Source organism: Volvox carteri, assembly GCF_000143455.1.
Source record: "Volvox carteri f. nagariensis unplaced genomic scaffold VOLCAscaffold_21, whole genome shotgun sequence".
NCBI classification, from domain to species: Eukaryota; Viridiplantae; Chlorophyta; class Chlorophyceae; order Chlamydomonadales; family Volvocaceae; genus Volvox; species Volvox carteri.
Window position 1 is genome coordinate 1,503,558 of NW_003307564.1, and position 19,249 is coordinate 1,522,806.

At 58.2% G+C, this 19,249-nt stretch overlaps 2 protein-coding genes across 2 annotated transcripts; one reads left to right on the plus strand and one right to left on the minus strand.

Moving 5' to 3' along the window:
* Positions 1-3,421: 3,421 nt before the first annotated feature.
* VOLCADRAFT_91555 (uncharacterized protein) lies at positions 3,422-12,340 on the minus strand (the record flags this gene model as incomplete). The annotated part of the gene is made up of 15 exons (XM_002951052.1): positions 3,422-3,472; positions 4,514-4,652; positions 5,109-5,161; positions 5,362-5,484; positions 5,697-5,868; positions 6,140-6,269; positions 7,377-7,530; positions 7,710-7,802; positions 8,178-8,276; positions 8,685-8,783; positions 9,226-9,296; positions 10,355-10,547; positions 11,084-11,167; positions 11,587-11,657; positions 11,779-12,340. The coding sequence occupies 15 exons, from the start codon at positions 12,338-12,340 to the stop codon at positions 3,422-3,424; spliced, it is 2,094 nt and encodes a 697-aa protein (XP_002951098.1).
* A 2,864-nt stretch (positions 12,341-15,204) lies between these two features.
* On the plus strand, positions 15,205-18,176 carry VOLCADRAFT_91556 (uncharacterized protein; the record flags this gene model as incomplete). The annotated part of the gene is made up of 7 exons (XM_002950951.1): positions 15,205-15,308; positions 15,590-15,662; positions 16,233-16,310; positions 16,703-16,725; positions 16,967-17,133; positions 17,524-17,574; positions 18,061-18,176. 7 exons carry the CDS (start codon positions 15,205-15,207, stop codon positions 18,174-18,176), a joined length of 612 nt encoding a protein of 203 aa, XP_002950997.1.
* Between the last annotated feature and the right edge of the window lie 1,073 nt (positions 18,177-19,249).

The following is a 19,249-nucleotide window of genomic DNA, read 5'->3' on the forward strand; positions in this document are numbered from 1 at the left end:
CACGGGCACAATGGCAACAAAACATTTCCTGCCAGGAAAACTCGGAAATCAGGACCCAGCCAAGACGCACAGCTGAGAAGCATATGGAATATCACCTCCTACCACCACCCGTCAGCGCAATTATCAAACTGCATAACCGCTCTCAACAAAGCGGGCTACGCTGCCTCCTTTATCTTTCGCCATGGAGGCTCCCATGCAGGGGGGCACAGCATCGCAACCAACCATAAATCGGAACCAACTAACCGACTAACGGAAACAGAAATGGAAGCAAAGGACGTTCAACGCCTTAATTGGATTAAACATGTTTACATCACACACACACACACACAGACACACACAAGCGGCGCACATACAGGCGGGGCGCACACAAAGACGTCAGCAGGGGTCACCCACAACCCAGACCACCTTTCGGCCCCCGTCCCCGCGCCTTTTGACATCGCGTGCAAGCAGCAACAACCAATCGCCCAACACCCCAACCTGCCTGCCGCGTTCACCAGAACATCGCGGCATTCATCCCATCGACTTCGACTTGGGGCGATGCCTCCACGATGAACGTCACAGGCTTGAAAACCCTCGAGTCGCCCGCCTTCGATATGCAAGTAGGCAGGTAGGCAGGCAGGTAGGTAGGCAGGTATTTAGGGAGAGCGCACCCTCGCATCAAGATGGCCGTATGAACCATTTGCCACCATCATAAATTCAGGAAATTAAACACCCCAGTGCGCCCCCCGGTTTAAATTAAACACGAAATCGCCGGTACAGTTCATATACAGCGCCTAAGCACTCGTTTTAAAGTTGTTTATATCCGTCTCTTTGAAGAAGACGGTGCGGAGCCGAGGAAGGGCTGAACGCAGAGGGAGCTGTTTTGGGCTGCGTTCTCTGTGTGGGCGGCATCAGTCGCTCCCGGGCACACAGGGATGCGCCGTACTCCCAGATGCCCCTTACACCCCTTACACCTTGCGCTACCGCCCAGGGTTCCCCTCGTATACTCCTCCTCCTCCTCCTTTCCAGTCATACACATACAGACATACATACAGTCAATACACACACATACACCATATTTCCCTGACAGACATCCCCCCCCTCCCCCCCCAGCCATAATGACCCAACCCGACAAGCCATTTCAGAACGCGCCACCGCAGAACGCGATAGCGCTGAACGCGGCGCCCGGCTATTACCTACCAACCTACCTACCTACCTACCTACCAACCTACCTGGCGCGCCATTTGCTCCGGGAGGTAGTACCCCTCCTGCGCCCTCTCGGTAACCCTGTCATTGTCACTGTCACACTAGGCGCAGCACCAACACCATTACCACCACCAGCAGCCAACAACCTCCTCTCTCCCGCAGTAGGAGCGGTGAGGGACCCGAGGGGCCGCATTCAGAGCCGCACCCACTCACAGCCACTGGCCCCGCCGGTGACAGCGACATTTCCTGTCGGGAATGACGTCATGACATCGTACACACGCCCCCTCCACGCGACCTCTCACTTCACCCCGGGTAAACACAAAAACAAAACACCTTTTCTGCACCCCCCCAGGCGCCCGGGTCCCCGCCCTCCCCCAGGCGATGGCCAGCCGTACCTAAGAAGCGTAAGGTAAGGCAACCCGTTCTTCTCATCCATACCCCTGCGCATCCAAACCACATCACCGTCACAATCATCTTCCCATTTGACCTTGGCTACGCTAGCATTAACACACACAAAAACACACTCACACAGTCAGAGTGAGTGTATATCTCTCACTCTCTCTCCAACCGACAGCATTACGGCGGCAGCGTGCGTGTGAGTGTACTTGTTGTTGTTGTTGTTGAGGAGGAGGGTGGCGGGATCAGATCAGATCAGAGCAGTGAGAGCTGAAACGGACAGGAAAGGAACCGGAACACATCCACACCACAATCGGGAGAGTCAGAGAGAGATCCCATCCCTTGCTCCATTTGCGTAATGCATAAAGACGACAAAGACTGAAGACAAAGGTGACGACGACAAAACACGTCACGCAGCAAGCCACACACGCGGCCTCCCCGAGCCCAAACCCCTGCCCCGTGTCCCTTCCCCACATCCTGGCTATGCCTCACCCCGCTCTCCCCCGTGTCCCACCCCGGCCCCGGCCCCGACCGGCCCCACCCCAAAACACCGCCTACACGTCCAGAGGCTCCTCATCCCCTAGATGCCCCGTGCGGCAATCCATCCTAAAAGGGAAAGTAAAAAGGAAAGTCTTCCTTCAAATGTTAGCGTGCTGCAATATGCCGCAATTTTTCCGAACCTCCATTAGCCACGCAACCCGCCAACCACCCCCACCCCCACCACCACAGCCACCGCCACCGCCACAGCACAGCATTCGCAAGTAGTCCCACCTTCGCATCGCTGTCGTCCTTATCACAGCTTCATAAATAATATATACCCCTATATGCCATTCTCCTTGAGATGCGCTGCTGCCACCGAATGGATCCCCCACGGGCGGTGCGGTGCGATGCGGTGGGGTGGGGTGGGGTGGGGTGGGGTGGATATCCCTCTTGCAAGGTGCATCCTCTCTCTGCCGCCGACGCGCCGGCGGCACATACATACATACAGACATACACGCAGCAAGGCAAGACGGCCGCAAAAGCCCTTCGCGATACGCCACACGTGCATGTGCATGCGTGCATGTGCATGCGTGCGGCGCACACGTATGCGCGGATGTGCTTATACTGCCCTCGTGTGTTTGTGCATTATGCGTTAGGATAGCCCTAAACCGGCGGCCTGCGTGTGTGTGTGAGTGAACGTGTGCATGTGCCTCGTACACATGTACGTATGTATGTACGTGCACGTGTGTAGTGCGCACAGATAGGGACCTGATTCCCCCTTATTCCCCCATTCCGCCTCAAGACATATCACGCCCAAGCCGCCGCCGCCTCCTCCTCCTCCTCCTCCCCCTCCTCCTGCGCCTCCTCTTCCTCCTCCCTCCTCCGCCCAGGGGCAATAGGATAAAAAGACGATATGCAGTCAGGAAAGGAAAAACAAATCCTCATGCGCTGAAAATGTAATGGCGGACAGGACATGCATCTCCACATCAGGCGGTATCTCGCACCCGGACCCGATAGCGCGCACCCGGTAAGACCAGCCGAGACCTGAGCTGAAAGCAACGCCCAGGGGAAGAACTAAAGTTCCTCTTTAGGGGAAGAACTTTAGGGGATGCCAAAGCCCCGAAACGTTGCAACGCGGTCTGGTCTGGTCTGCAGAGGAAACTAAATACGCTATAGCCATCCATCCATAGCAAAAGGCGACAGACAGACAGGCAGTGCGTGTATTTGCGCTCCGGACGCTCTCCAGTCTCCAGTCGATACCGCTGCTGGGCCCTCCAGGGAATGGGTGACCAGCCAGCGGTGGTGCCTCTCGACCTGTCCAGAGCGGGAGAGGGCGTAGGATGATGTCCGTCGGGCCCTCCTATCCGTTCCTTCGACGCGATTTCCGCAGGACCTGCATTTTTTCGGGCCCCTGTGCACACACACACACACACACCTCCACCCCTCCACACATACGCGGCCCCCCCACACACCCGGCATCTGCACCTCATCAGCCGTCTGCCATCCGGCTGTCTTCTTGCAGTTGCTGCGGCTGCAGCAACTGCTGCGACAGCGTCGTCTGCTGCTGCTGCAGCAGCGGCTGTTGGTGTTGGTAGCCCATCATCGAAGCGACGGCAGATCCCGACCCGCCGGTGCCGGTCAAGGAGCACAGCCCGCCCACTCCCATGCCCATGCCGCCCATGCTCAAGCTCATGGAGCCCATTCCCATAGCGCCCAGGCCGCCGCCGCCGCCGCCGCTTACGCCCATTCCCATCAAGCCGCCGCCGCCGCCACCGCCGCCGAGGATGTCGCCACCGCCACCGCCGCCGCCGCCGCCGCCACAGCTGTTGCCGCCTGAGCTGCCAGGTACGACACCGCCGTTGCCGACCCCGCCGGCCATGCCTGACGCCATGGCAGGTGGGAGCGGCTGCGATACCCTGGAGCCGTACAGTACGGCAGCACCCATGGGTACACTGCATGTCGTACGAAGCCCCCCACCGAGCGCCGTGGCACCATTCAGCTGTTGCTGCTGCTGTTGTTGTTGAGGTGATGGCATCATCATGAGCATTTGTTGTTGCTGCTGTTGCTGCTGCTGCTGTTGCTGTTGCTGCTGTTGCAGCTGCGGCGACGGCAGTCGAATCGGTGGCGGCTGCGAAGGCGACTGGTTCAGCAGCGGCGACTGTGACTGCATTTGTGCTTGTTGCGACGAGGCGGGTTGCTGTCCATGAAGCACATTGGACATGGCCAGTACGTCCGGGTAGTACGGGTACGAATGTACAGCAGCCTTGGCGATCTGCGAAAGGGACAAAACACAATGCCGCACACAGTACGACAACAATGGCGAAAAATGCTTTGCTAATGCGCGGCAGCTTGGGACGCCCTAAATATAAAATACTTTGCTTGGGCTTGCATGCATCCCCTCCCCCTCCCCCTCTTCACGTGGCCCACTACACCCACCCCCTCCCGGCTCCACCTGTAGCAAGTCCATGACCCCCTTGAACACGAACACGACAAACTCCATGTTGATGTTGTGCTCCCTCTGCAGATTGCCCCGCAGTCGGTCCGCCGCCTCGTGAGCAGCCAGAGAGGCGGAGCAGATGTCCGCATACACCCTGGAGAAAGGGGGGGTGGGAAACAGGTGGTGGCTGGTTATAAGTTATGATCAAGGCTGTTATTGCTGTCGTAGTTGTTAGCCTCGTTGTTGTTGTTGCTGATGATGATGATATCGGTATCGTTGTCCCGGTGGCCGTATGCCTCACCCACACCCACCCCTACCCACACTCCCCTCCCCTACCCACACTCCCCTCCCCTACCCACACTCCCCTCCCCTACCCACACTCCCCTCCCCTACCCACACTCCCCTCCTCTACCCACACTCCCCTACCCTACCCACACTCCCCTCCCCTACCCACACTCCCCTCCCCTACCCACACTTCCCTCCCCTACCCACACTCCCCTCCCCTACCCACACTCCCCTCCCCTACCCACACTCCCCTCCCCTACCCACACTCCCCTCCCCTACCCACACCCTCCCCTACCCACACCCTCCCCTACCCACCCACTCCCACCTGGACCGCGGGATAGCTTGTTGGGAGAGGCTGCTAATCAGGGCGGCGCGCTCCTGCGAGGGCAATCCGAAACAGAGCACGAAAACACATCAACGTGTCTCCGCAACGCCGTGGTTGTACAACGGTACGACTATCAATCTTACGGTGAAGAACGACAACCTGCAAAGTGATGGCCCCTACTAAAGCTCTCGCCCGCCTCTCCCTCCCTCCTTCCTCCAACCATCCGCACCCCCCACCCCCACCCCACCCCCACCTGCAGCACCGCCTCAAACTTGGTCAGGAACCGCTCCCGGGCCCCTAGGAGGTCCTTCCGCTGCCGCTCCGACAGCCCCAGCGCCAGCAGCACGCGGGCCCAGTGAGTCTCCGGCACCGGGACCTGAGGGGACGTCACGGCGGAGGGGAGGCAGCCAAGGGGGGTTAGGGGGGGTGCGCCGGCGACACCGGTGGTGGTGGGGAGGGGGCGGGAAGGAAAAACGTGACAGCAACAAAAATACAGACTGCGGAGAGGGGGGGCCGGGAGCACAGAGCTACAGCAGTACCAGCAGTACAAGTACCAGCAGCAGTACAAGCAGCAGTACAAGTACCCACCATCGCGTGCACCTCCATGTTCGTGGCCAGGAGTCTCTTCACATTGAGCGGCGAGATCATGGCGACCTTGTGTACCAGCTCCGACATGGAGGCGGTGACGGAGGTGATGCGGGCGACCACCTGGGGCGGGAGCGCCTGGCCGGGGGGGTGGTTCTCCGCCAGCACCACGTACCTGCGTCGTAGTGGTGGCACACCGGCACAGGTAGGCGGTACAGGTACCGGCACCGGCACCGGTACGTGGTGCGGGGGGGGGGGGGGCGGGCACCGCATGAACCCGGCGGGGGGGGGGGAAAAAGAGGGGGTACGGCAGTAAGGCTTAGGGGTGGAAGGGGACCTGGTATACGTTGCACATTTGCATTACATGCGTACCGGGAGGCTACGAGGCTACAAGGCCCTTTCCCCTCCCCCCTTCTTCCCCCCCCCGGGGGGCCCTATGGCCCCACCTGGACAGCTCCTTGAGGTTCTCCTTCCACGCCTCGATGACGTCATCCGCCGACATGGAGCGAATCGCCTCAGCGGTGAACCTGGCCGTGGCGCCGTCCATGTTCTGTGGCAGCACGTGACCCCCCCCAGCTGTGCACACACGGCACGGCACGGCAGTGGAGAGGAAGGAGCCCCATGCAAACGCACAAGGAGCCCCACAACCCCAAGAAAGACAAAAGCCAAGAAGCGGGACAAGCGGAACATTAAGAAAAGGTCAAGGGGGGGAGAGGCGAACCACGAACGAGTCAAGGGAGGGGACCGGAAGGGAGGCAAAATGTGAGGGGCTTCAACACGGGGAGGATCCGGTAAGGCAGGTGGAATATAGCGACAGCAAGGGTGGTGGGCAGGCGGCACGGGATAGGACCGTGTATGTGAATAAAAGCGGACAGGCCATGTTGTTCACGCTGCAGTGTAAGTCTTAGCCAGCCAGCTACACCAGGCAAGATCGGAACCCACCTGGGTTACCCTCCTCCCCCTCCTCCCCATTCCCCCTCCTCCTCCCCCCTCCCTCCTCCTCTCCCTCCTGCTCCCCCTCCTCCCCCCTCCTCGCTTCACTCGTTCGTGGTTCGGCTTTCTCCCCTTCCTCCCTCCCCCTCTCCCGCCTCCTCCCCTTCCCCCCCCTCCTCCCCCTCGCCCCCCTCCTCCCCCTCCCCATCCCCCTCCTCAACCGCGAGTGACCGCACACAACTAATGGATGTACTACACACGCCCGGCTCATACCCCCAAAAAAGGGGCCCCCGTTTATTCTCTTCTTTTATTCTCCGACCCCATACTCCGAGAACCGGCCCAGCCGCTCTCCTCCCCCCCTTTCACGCTCTGGGGCTCCTTGTAGCTGCGTCACGTGACACGTGACGAGCTCATCACGCACGGGGCTCATGTGCTCATTTTCTCTTTGACCCCTTTCACCCGCCCACCGCCCACCGCCCCTCTCACCCAACAGCCCCATGGGACTCGAGGACGTCATGACCGTGTCCGCGGCGACCACAGCCGCGGCGCCCGCCCCGGTTGCAGACGAGGAAGGAGCTCCCTCCTCCATTTTGATGGTTGGAGCGCCGCCGTTGCCGCTGCCGCTGCCGCCGCCGCCGCCGTTGCCGCTGCCGCTGCCGCCGCCGCTGCCGTCGCCGCCGGCAGCTGCCCCGCCGCACGCGGCCGACGATGTCGCCGCGTCCCGCATCGCCTGAACACAATAAACAATACCGGGGTCATGACACTTGAAGCCCAGCTGAAAGCGACACGCCAAAGCACAGCTTAGGATGGAAACTGAAAGAAGACGAATTATTAAAACACTCAACCAGAACTCAAGCCAGGACACCACACAAAGGTGAAAAAGACGAACCACGAACGAGTGAAGCTGCTGCCAGGGAAAGAGGGGGATGTGATGTAGCAAGACACCGTTCCGCGGACAGATACGGGATGCTGGTATCATAGGAGTCAATGCAGGGGACGATCCACGCCCGGTCTTACTCCTCCATCTCTTCCTCCCTCCCTCCCCCATTCCCCACCCCCCGCTACCCCCACCCCCCGCCGCACCTTGGCCGCCACGTCACCCGACATCACACTTTCCCCCGAGCCGCTGCCGTCGTTGCCCTCGCTCGTCCCCCGCAGATTGAGGTTGGAGAATACCTTGGCGGCTTCCTGCAGTAGCAGTGGCGGTAGCAACAGTAGCAGCAGTAGCAGTGGCGGCGGGAATATGGCGGCGGGAGCGGCACCAGTAGCACCACCACCACCAACAACAACAACAACAACAAACACAGCCGATATAATGGGAGTGCTGCCCACACGAACCTGCACATAGCCAGGTTGCTGCCAGCACAATGCACCGTCCGCCTCTGTTGTGGCACTTTCCATCATTTCCCCCCGCCGGGGCCTGGCCCCCTGGACAGGCAACGCGCAGCTATATATATACACACACACACGCACCCCCCGCCGGTACCACCACCACCCCGCACCCCCCGCCGGCACCATCACCCCCCAACCCCCACCCCAACTCACACACACCTGCAGATTTGAAATGTGTTCCTCCCTCAGATTGAGCACCTTCTCTAGCATGGTGTTCATGTTGCGAAGGGACTCGTTCTCCTGGGTCAGCTTCTCAACCTGGACAGACAGACAGACAGAAAGAGGAGGGACTTGAAAGAGAGAGAGAAAAACAAGCAAAGCGAACCCGGGTGATACCCCGAACGCTCCAGCTCAAACACCCGGCAGGGGAGAAGGAGGAGAAGGAAGATAAGGAAGATAGCGAAGAAAAACACAACATACCGGGAATTACAGGTTGGGGCGCGATTACCGGGTTAACGAGAAAAAAAGGCAGTCGACAGCGACGTGAGAACAGAACAGATGCGGGCCAGGACGGTGCACACGAGGGGGGGGAGCAGGAGGACGAGGACGCGGGGATAACCTGCCCACCCATTCCATCATTCAAGTGGTGGAAAATTCCACTCCGTGGCGTGATGCTGCCCTACGGCCCCCAAACCCCCTGCCTACCTAAACCTGAAACCCACCCACCTGCACAGTGAGCACCTCGGTACGGCTCTCCAAGTACGCCATCTTCTCCTTCTGGCGCTGTCGGAAGCGCCGTTGGGCGCTGCGGTTCTTCTCTTGCTGCTGACCGGGGGATCGGAAGCGCACAAGGAAAAGGAAAGGAAAAGCGATGCCATCATATAACAGTCCAGTATCGGTGAAAAACTTTACAAAGTCCGGAACAAGGGAGGGAGGGAGGGCGGGAGGGAGGGCGGGAGGGAGGACGGGAGGGAGAGGGAGGGAGGGAGGGCGGGAGGGAAGACAGGAAAGCAGGAAGATTGGCAAGGAAAGGGGGAAAGACGAACCACACACGATTGAAGCTGCTGCCAGGGCAAGAGAGTAACAAAGGGGGAGTTCGAGAGTGGTGGATATTGCGGTGGACAGACATGCCACAGAAAATGTCAAAATACTCTCCATTCCGAGCGGCAATGGCACAGCCAAGCAAAGAAGGGAATATAACTGTGCCTGCGCCCGAGGACCAGCTCCAAGCCTTGGCTTGTGATGTGCGATACGTGATGCAACACACCTGGACTGAGGACTGGTGGTTTGTGGAGCCCGATCGGCCCTTTACTCGCCGCCGCTGGCCCGAATCATCCTCTGCGACATCACAAAGCAAAATAATTGCGAAGGGAAGCGAGCGAGTTGTGAAATGATCAATAGTAGCGTGGCGTGGCGTGGCGTGGTGTGGTGAAAGGGCGGGGAGGGAGGGATGGAGGGCCGGGGCGGTGTAGCAAGCAGATCAAAGGAAATGGCGAAAATGGAAAGGTGAGCCCCCGTGTGGAATGGAAGATGTAGTGTGAACACCGAAGAGAAACGTAAACGGGGGACGAGGAGGCGTTTGCGGCGGTGTGCAGGTCCCGCAATGCAGGGCCCCCCCCCCATGTGAGACCCCGTCGAAGGAACCCCCGTCGACGGACGGCTCATGTGTGACGTGGAATCAATTAAGCCGTGAAGATCTCTTTCCCACATGCCAAACACACACACAAACGGGTGTCTGTCCACGTTCTGGTGGTGGACAGGGGCGTTGTTTCTTATGTAAGAGCGGAAACACGTATGTTGCTACTGCTACTGCTACTGTTGCTGCTACTGCTACTGTTGCTGCTACTGCTACTGCTGCTACTACTTGCATCATCTGCTGTCACGCTTTTGCTACTCGCTACTCTTGCCGCTGCCTTTCGCTGCGCTGATCATACCCTCCCCCTTCACCGCATTCGCCTCTGTCTCGGAGACCACAGCTCCAGCCTCCGCTAGCCAGTCGGCCCCCCCCCAACAACAAAAACCTCTCCACTCCACTCCACAACTTGTCTGCCAATCAGAGGACGTGCCCGTGCTCGTGTCATCAGCATCTCTCGTCTGTGGTTCGTCTTCACCTCCATCTCAACCTTTCCGTCTTCCCCTCCATCTCAACCTTTCCGCCCCAAAAACGGCCGCTACACAATCAGAGCCTAGCAGGTAACCCTGCACCTGAGAGCCCAAGGCACCGGTATTTCAGCACATCTCGCTTCCTCAGCGGCGATATGCCGCTGACCGCCCCGCTGCCAGCTGTCTGCCCTCCGTGCGCCCCGCCTCGTCAAGGGGCGCAGCCGACCCAGGACCCGGGACCCTTCCCTCCTCCCTCCGCACCCGCACCCGCACCCCTGGGAGGCCCCTCTCACCGCTGCTGTCGTCGCTGCCCTCCGCCACAGGCGTAGTGGTGACATCCCACGTGGACTTCTTGGAGGCTCCGCCCAGCAAACTGGCTCCTCCACCACCACCACCACCACCGCCACTGCCACCTGCCGGGGCCGCCCCAGCTGCCGCCGTTTGCGCCGACAGGGAGTTGGTCCGCAACGAAGACAGCCCGTGTCCCTGCAGCAGTCCCAACAGTCGTCGCGGAATTCAATCAGAGCGAGATCAGGGGGCCCCCGATGTACATGCAGGACGTGCACATGCGTGTGTGTTTTGTTTGTGTGTGCAGGACGCGCATCGGCCCTCCTTGCCCAAGTTGAGTTGTGTAGCTGGTTGTTGCGAGGGTTGCGCAAAGGCGTGTCCATCTGTCCGTCTGTCCGTCTATCCGGACAGGAAACGGGTTTTCCCAAAAGGCAATCTCTTCCCGTTGTTTGCTCTGCCCTCAAGGCCACTTGACCTCCTCATCAAGTCACGAGGCTGCACACGGGCCACACCACGACCACTTACCACGACCACCCACACCCGCCGCACCCCCCCCACCCCAGATGTTACGCAATTTTTTAATCCACCGGGGTGGAGGGAAAAAAAGCACTTAAAACAACACACTGACAAACATCGTTTGCATTGTCTAATGTCTCAGGCCAGACGTCCTGCAGGCGTTTTCGCCGCAGGGGAAACACGCCCTTGCCATTCCACCCCCACACACGCACGCATACCTGCAGGTTGATGGGGGTGCCCATGACCCCCCTCTGGTTGATGAGGAGGCTGTCGCTAGAGGGCCGCAACACGGGCGCGGGAGCCTGCATCGGGAGGATGGGGGGCCACATGCAATGGAGGCGGATAAGCTTGGGGCGTCTGACGCGACGGCGCCGGTGGGGTAGGGAATGGCAGATAACGAATGAATGCGTCTGCCTGGCGGCAGCCTCTTGGTTTAGCGCAGCTGGCGGTTGCTGCCAACCATGTGCAAATCAGAGCCGAAAGGTACCCCGGGTGGTCGCGCTGCAACCCTGAGTGCGCCGCTGGCGCGTCCAACGCGTCCGACGCAGCCCGCCCGCCAGGTGCTCTGTTGCGCTTGATTGGGGTTTGGGGTGTAGATTCCCGGCCGGCTGCCGGGCAGGAGTTTCCCCGTGTGTTCGTGTGCGTGCGTGCACGCATGCAATTGATTCATGCGGCAGCAGAGCAACCCTCCTTCCAGACTGCTGCGATTCTCCTCACCCACCAGAAGGTTCTGGTAGGCGGTGGTGTCCTGGAAGCCCTGCAGCTGCTGATCGCTGCTGCCAAACTGGGCGCCTGTGGGTTGCGAGGGAGTTGTTGCGTTTGTCAGTGCGCCAACGGTTATATATACGACAGCAACCGGAGGGAGGGTGCCTGATGTGGCAGGGCTGGGGGGAAGCGCCTGGTGCAAACCTACCGTTGCTGGCGTTGAAAGTCTGCATGCCGGTCGTCGACGGCAAAGTCCCCAACGTTGGTCGCCATGTGCTGAGATCGGAACTAACGGTCCCTGACAAATGGTCCTGAAGGCTGGTCGGGCGCAGCAAGCCAGGATTGCTTGCGCCACTCATGCCTGTCATCTGACCGTAAGGAGCTGCAGCAACTCCGCCAAAGCTGGCTTGCTGCTGTTGAAGCTGCCGCTGACGTAATAGCGCCTGAAGTGCCGGTATGCTCATGTTGGCTGTGTCGTCGACGTTTGATAATCCCATTCCGTTAACACCTTGCATAGGAACTTGCATTGGTGGCTGGCCGAAGCTGGCAGGCCGCAGTATAGAGCTATGCATTTGCGGTTGCCCGGGGAGTGAGGCTCCGAGTAACTGCTGCGGAGCTTGCTGGAGCTGCTGCTGCTGCATGCCCACTCCAAAGCCGCTGTTTCCAGTCGTCCCAAAACCGTTCGTCAGGTAAGAGTCAAGGAAGCTTTCGAGAGCGTCATCGTCCCCAGTTGAGCCACCCATTCCCCCCATGCCCTGCGCCATCTGCATCTTGACAAAGCTGTATCAGGTAACGGGCGGCTGACCACGTTCCGACGGCGTTGAGAGCTACTTGCCGTCTGGTGACCAAGACCGGATAGGCTTCAGGCAAAGACCTCGCAGTACTTGTATATTCTTATAGCACCATGGACTATATTTTTTAAACTGTTACGCCGTCGAAACATTACCAAATCTACATTACAATAATGATTCCAGCAATACACGTAGGGTGTGCTGTTTATTAAAACTTCAAGACATTCAAGACGACCTGTGCATGCTCTATGGCATAGATGGTCATCGTACCAACGGAGTTACCTTGAAAGTACGCTGTACATGCCGTGCGACAATTTACTGTGTCCCAGACTTCCACAACTAAGTAGCGCATGCACGCTTCAACATGCACCGTTCCTTAGTACAAAGTTGTCGTGCTTATTCAAAATTGTTTGCTCCTTCATCAAAGCTTGCACCTGTCGGGACATCGCTGCGTGAGTTGGTTGAGCTTTGCGGGAAAAAAATCAGACTTCTACCACGAATGTATAATTTTGCGCTTGCTGTTTAATAGTGGCAGCTCATGGCTACTGTTTTCCAGTCCTAACCTTACAGCGGGGGGCTTTGACCAAATACGCTAGGGCTATATACCCTGCGGCGCATCGCTCCTTGCAGCTTAAATCAATCGCCACGCAGCAATAACATCCTTAACACCAAGCACTGCACGCCACGTTGTCCTTCTCCAGCACCCCCAGCGAGGCCCAGTGCCGCTTCATGCAATTTACCGTGCGTGACGTGCATGCCCGAGCACATGTTCGATTGGGTATCTTTTCGCTTCACCACGTTTACCCATTTTTCAACACCTCGCCGTCACAACCTAAGGCCATCGTGGTCCCCTACGCACCCCATGGCGCTTGTCGCTCCGTCAAGCACCCGGCCTCCACCACGTGTTTACCCCCTCTTCCCCACCGCCTTACCCCGACATGTTCCCTTCATCCCCCCGCTCCCTTCACAACCACAGCGCATCTTCACGCCTTCCCAAGGCAGCTCCAACAACAGGAGTAGCAGTATAGCAACAGCAGCAGGAACAGCTGAAGCAGCAGAGGCAGTATGTAAAAGCGTACAGCAACCGTTAATTCCAGTTACCCACAACGGCATCATCATGGCCACGTCACCACCCGCACCCTCACCAAACAAGCGGCTGCTGCCTCCCCCCATTCCAACATCGGGTTCTTCCACATCCTCCCCTCCCCCACTCGTTCGTGGTTCGTCCTCCCCCACCTCACCACCATCCGCCAGGTTTACCCCAGCAGCACATGCGGAAAAAGCCACATCCGAACCACCATCAAAACCTGAGGAAGTCGCAGCTCCAGAACCAAGAAGATCACCAACATCCATGCCAGCATCAGCACTGGCACAAGCACCAACAGCGCCAACACCACCAGCGCTAGCAGCGTCAAATGAGGCAGCTGCAACGTTGCCATTACCGCCGTCTTCGCTGCTGCTGCCGCCGCCGCCGCCGCCGCGCCGCGCGACGCACATCCGGCTCACCGATATGACGGAAGCCGTACTGGCAGCCGTACTAAGCTGCCCCGTCCTGAGCCTGCAAGACGCTGCGCACGCAGCCCGCAGCTGCCGCTGCCTGTATGATGCCGTACAGTGCTGCGAGGATCTTTGGGCGAGGTTATACGAGCAGCACTTTGGCGGTGATGGATCGGCGCCTGGAAGACCCGGCGGGGGCGACAGCAGCGGCCGTACAGGGTGTGGAGGCGCAGGGAATGGAGCGGAGGGACACGGCAGCGGCAGCGGCGGCACGCTGGCTTGCGGTGACGGTGGCCGGAAACGGTTAGCGGTTAGGGAAACGGTTGGGCTCAGTCGGCAGGCCAGCATGACGGGCACTGGGGTAAGCCCAGGGGTCGGCGGAGGAGACGGTGATGGAGGTGACGTACGGCAGCGAAATGCTGCGTCAGCGGAGGTGGCGTCAGCGGCGCTGCAGTTGCCATTGGCCCGAGGTGACGTACATAAGTACGGCAGTGGGACGACTTCGCCGCCGAGCGCTGGCACATGGCCTGGCTCACATGCGCCGGCGGCCGCGGCAGCGCGGTTGGCAGGTACCGTACTACGGTGCAGTTGGACGAGCAGTAGTGACGGAGGTGGCGGCGGCGGCGGGGTTAACGGTAGTCGTGAGGTCTCGTCCACCGACGGCACCGCTGCCTCCATTCCTTCTTCCGCAGCTGTCGCCGCCGCCGCTGCGGCGGCGACAGCAACTTCTGGCGCTTTGCGTGCTGCTGCAGGACAGGTTCCTGAGGCGCCGCGAGCCGCCGTCGGCAATGGCGACGGCTTTGCTGTCGGCCGCGGCGGCAGCAGCAGCACAGCCGGCGGCGGCGCCAGCAGCAGTAGCGGCGGTTGTCGCGGCAGCAGCAGCAGCAGCAGCAGCTGGCGAGAGAGGTTTAAAGCGCGGTGAGGTGGCACCCGGGGTTGCATGGCTTGATATTGCATAATAGTTGAGGGCATCGCGTCTTCACTTCGCGTGTCTCATGCCTGTGTTTTGTACGTATGTATGTATGTATGTATGTACGTATGTACGTGTTGGCAAAGGCTGACACCGGGGGCGGGGGCCGTGGCGGGGGCCACGGGGTCGGAACAAATAGGAACTAAGGAAAGGAGGGACTTTTGGTGCTCGGACATACATACATACGCAGTCCATGGCCTCCCGGCTTTGACGGACACCCCCGCACTCGTGCGGCACTTGTAACTTAAGGTAACATGCGCACGCCGTTGTAAACTGATCCACTAGGAGGTGCGCGCGTGAGTGCACCCCTTTCTTTCTCCTCGATATAACCACCCGCAATGGCAGCAGTAGCAACAGCAGCAACAACAGCAATGATATGTGGCGCCTCTTGTGCGGCTCTCGCTTAGTTCGGTTCGCAGTCTTCTGCGCCGCTGTGATGCCTCCCAGCCAGGGCCTGGGAGAGCGTCCCGTGAGGTTGGCGTGAGTGAGGGAGGTGTGCGCGGAGAGGAACAGACGGACGTAGAGCCGCGCGCCCGTCCCTGCGCTGGTGTGTTTCGGCCCCCGGTCAGGGCCCCCGGTGCTCTCGGTCCTTTCTCGGGACGAGAGCCGCCCATCAACAGCACCGGCAATAGCAGCTATAGCACCAATAGCAGAGTAACCACCATGCCCAGGACCTTGGCTCACGCTGCATGAACCGTACATTAATTGTAACTGCTATAGCCGTAACGACAACTGAATATTTCCGTACTTCCACCTGACAGCTACACCCGCGAGTCATCAGAGCGCCGCCACCGCCGACGGGTGGCGCTGTATCGCCTCCAGGCTGCCGTACAGGTACGGGTGCGGTACGGCACGGTACGATACGGGAATCATGTTAAAGGCTAGGGGTAGCCCGCCATCGTTCTGACATTTTCTTAGTATTGGGCAATGTATTAGGCAATGTCTGTGAGTATCCCTTTGCCACCATCATGTCGTACTGGCGAAGAAAGTGAACTCTATAACTAATAACAATAACGACAACAGCATGCGTATCTACGTACGTTAGTACGGTTAGCGGTTGTAACGAGCACGGTACGGATACCGTTTGGGAAACGGTGATAGCAGAGCACGTGACGCTCTCTCTCCCATACATTCGTACATACATATATACATATATACATATATACATGCATACGTATACGTCCCTACATACGCACATACGCACACATCACCCCAAAATCCGTTCTGAAAGAGGCTTCTTTGGGCGTCAGCAGTTGTTTCTTCTTCAAGGCTTCCGCACCGCCCCCCCCCTTTCACAATACACAAGATCCCCACTGCCCCGGGTCTTAGGTGGGGATGGTGGGGTGGGCCCGTATTATCTACGCGTATGTATGTGGGGGGGGGGCCTTACTTGCTGGTTCGTAGGAGGCTCGTTCCGAGCTGGCGGCAACTCGACGTCGGATCGTTGAGGAGGTCCGACGGCGGCAGGAGCTGCAGCACCAGGTGTGTATGTATGTATGTATGTATGTATGTATGTATGTATGTATGTGGGGGGGGAAAGGGAGGCTGGGGAGTTGGGTGGCTGGTCGGTGTGGTGGGAATTATACAAGTACGTGAACGAAAGTCTAAAACGAGCAACTGCTACCGGAATTCATGGGAACTTCATCAGGTATCATTTGCGCTGAAGACGTTCAGTCGTACCAACTGCCGACCGAAGCGATGACGCAACTGCGTTGGTACGACAATGCACCGATATGCTGACTGTAGGGGGGGCTTTTTGCCGCTGATCCCTTAACAACTCCCCAACCCTGTAATAACCCTGTAATAACCCGTGTGACGGTTGTGCCACCCCGATGTGTGTACGTATGTATGTGTGTGTTGGGGGGGAATATCAGGTGGAGGAGGTGGAGCGGGCCAGGTGAGCGAGGGCGGGATTGGGAGGGGAGTACGGCAGGGGAGTACGACAGGGCGAGGGAGAGGAGCTGGATTGGGGGGAGTGTCAGATAATGGTGGGGGGGAAGGGTTTGGGGAGCGGGGTTAGGAGCTGTGCTGACGTCCCTTCCCTAAGACCCACGTGCTCCTGCCGTACACGCGGCATACCCGCACGCGTCTCTCATTCACTCACCCCTCCCAGCTGCTCCTCACCCTCGTTGCCGCAGACAGGCCGGTGCGGGTGGCGGTTACTGGGTACCTGCAGCAGTGCAGCAGCACTTCAATCGCGTGGTGACCCAGGGGTCGGTTGTAGATGTAGGTAACTCAGTTGCCGCCGGGATGGGTTTGGTGTGTGTATGTATGTATGTATGTGTGTGTGTATGTGTGTATGGCGGTGAGTACGGCGGAGTGTGCAGCCTCATATGTCATATCCGTAGCGGGGGCCGATTAATGGAGAGATCCGAATTGGGATATAGGATACCGCGCTGCTGTTCAAGTATGTGTTCAACAACTTGACCAAAAGCTCGCCGAGTTCCGCCTTTTTGCCTGTCCGCCTCCTGTCAGTCAGTGTGTCAGTCTGTCTGTCAGTCAGTGTGTCAGTCTATTTATCTGTCTCCCGGTTCCAAAGCTCTGCTTTCGTTCTTCGTTGAACGCCCACAATTCCCTCCGCCTACTACTCCTACTACTCCAACTCCTGTCCCGCTTCTTCCTAAACACATCTTCCCCCCTAACTCTTCCCCCCCCCCGGCGGTTCCCCGCACGTCCCCCCCCTCCGCGCACGCAGGCCACATCCCGGCTGCAGTCTCTGAGACAAGAGCTACTGCTGACTCGACAGGTAGCTAGCCACGTCAGTGCGCTAGCGGACTGTGGAAGGGGGGAGTGTATATATGCTCGCGCATGGTAGAGTTAAAACTTATATGCACGATGTCAACTGCCTCTCAGTGAACGGGGCTATGGCTGCCAGTAACCATGCTTTGTCGTACTTAGTCGTACTAGTTTTGGTCTTGCCTTGTGTTTCTCTTATCTAGCCGCGCCTCTCTTTTTTTCTGCGTTGCCTGTAGTGGTAGTAATGTAGTGGTAGTAATGTAGCAGTAGCAGTAGCAGTAGCAGTAGTAGTAGTAGTAGTAGCAGTAGCAGTAGCAGTAGTAGTAGTAGTAGCAGTAGTAGTAGTAGTAGTAGCAGTAGTACTGATGATGGTGGTGGTAAGTGGTGGTCGCAGTAGTAGTATAGTAGTTATATCATTAGTGGGCTCTTAGTGAGCCGCCAATCACCACCACCCAGTCAGTAGTCCATACCGCCACTATACATCGCCACACTACAGCGCCCCCGGCTACTTCTACTCGCATTGGCAGCTTTCTTCCCATATACTGCAACTTAAGAGACTTCAACTTATTTTCTGCTACCTCATTCCTGGACGACGAGTGGGCTCGTCGGTAATGAATACTTCGGCTGCACACTGTGACTTCTTTCTTTCACCTATATGACGCACTTCTTGCGGCGACAATTAAATTGAATACATACATACATACACACACACACACACACACACACACACACACACACACCAAGCCCCGTTGCGCCATCCTCGCCATTTACTTAGCGGCTCAGATCTTTAAAACACAACCCTCCTCCTCAACTCCCCCCCAAGTGCCTGTCCGCTTCCCTTCCCCCTCCCCCCATTGCTCACCCCGCTCTGTTGTCACCCCCGGGGGGGGGAACAGTCCTTGGAGACCCTGCAGCGCGCTCTGCCGTACCGCGTACGACGGCTGGAGCAGGCGGAGCGGGACCTGCGCGCAATGCAGGGTGCCTGACGAGTGAGACGGCCGGGCAAGGAGGAGTCCTAATTAGGATACGGCTATCGGATATCGATGCAATCCAGACGTCAGAGGGATAAACTAGGGACGTTGATATTGATGTTTTCCGGACAGAATGTTTCCTTCGCTGCGGTGGCGAGGAGTTCTTGGTTAATGGAAGCAATTCAAAGGCGCTTTTTTAAGGTTGATATTTGTTGGGGGAACATGCGTTTTCTAGGATTCTTAATTTTTTGCGTATGTATGTACGTATGCATGCACTATAGATTGCGGCTGTGGGGTTGCAAGGAGGGATGAGGCGGCGGCACGCTTGGCGGCAGTGATGTTGGTGGCGGAAAGCAAGAGCAAAAGCATCGGTGATCAAGTAAAAAATTGAAACGGAATGGACGATTTATGGTCTTGTGTACGCGTGTATGTATGTATGTATGTACGCGCGCGTACCCTGGGGGGTCGTTCACATGTTGCGGCTAATTTTAAAAGTTGCCATTAGTCATTACCAAACTGGAACAGCTGTTCGTGGCAGTTGCTGTGGCAGTTGCTGTGGCAGTTGCTTCTGGCAGTTGTCACCGTTAAAAACCTGTTCCGTAAAATAGTAATGGAAATAGGTACCTTCCTAACGTTTCGGTTTTCCATGATTGCACTTCGTCCACGTCCGCCTTAAGAGCATTGAAGTCAGCAAGGAATTGAAGGGTAACGGAA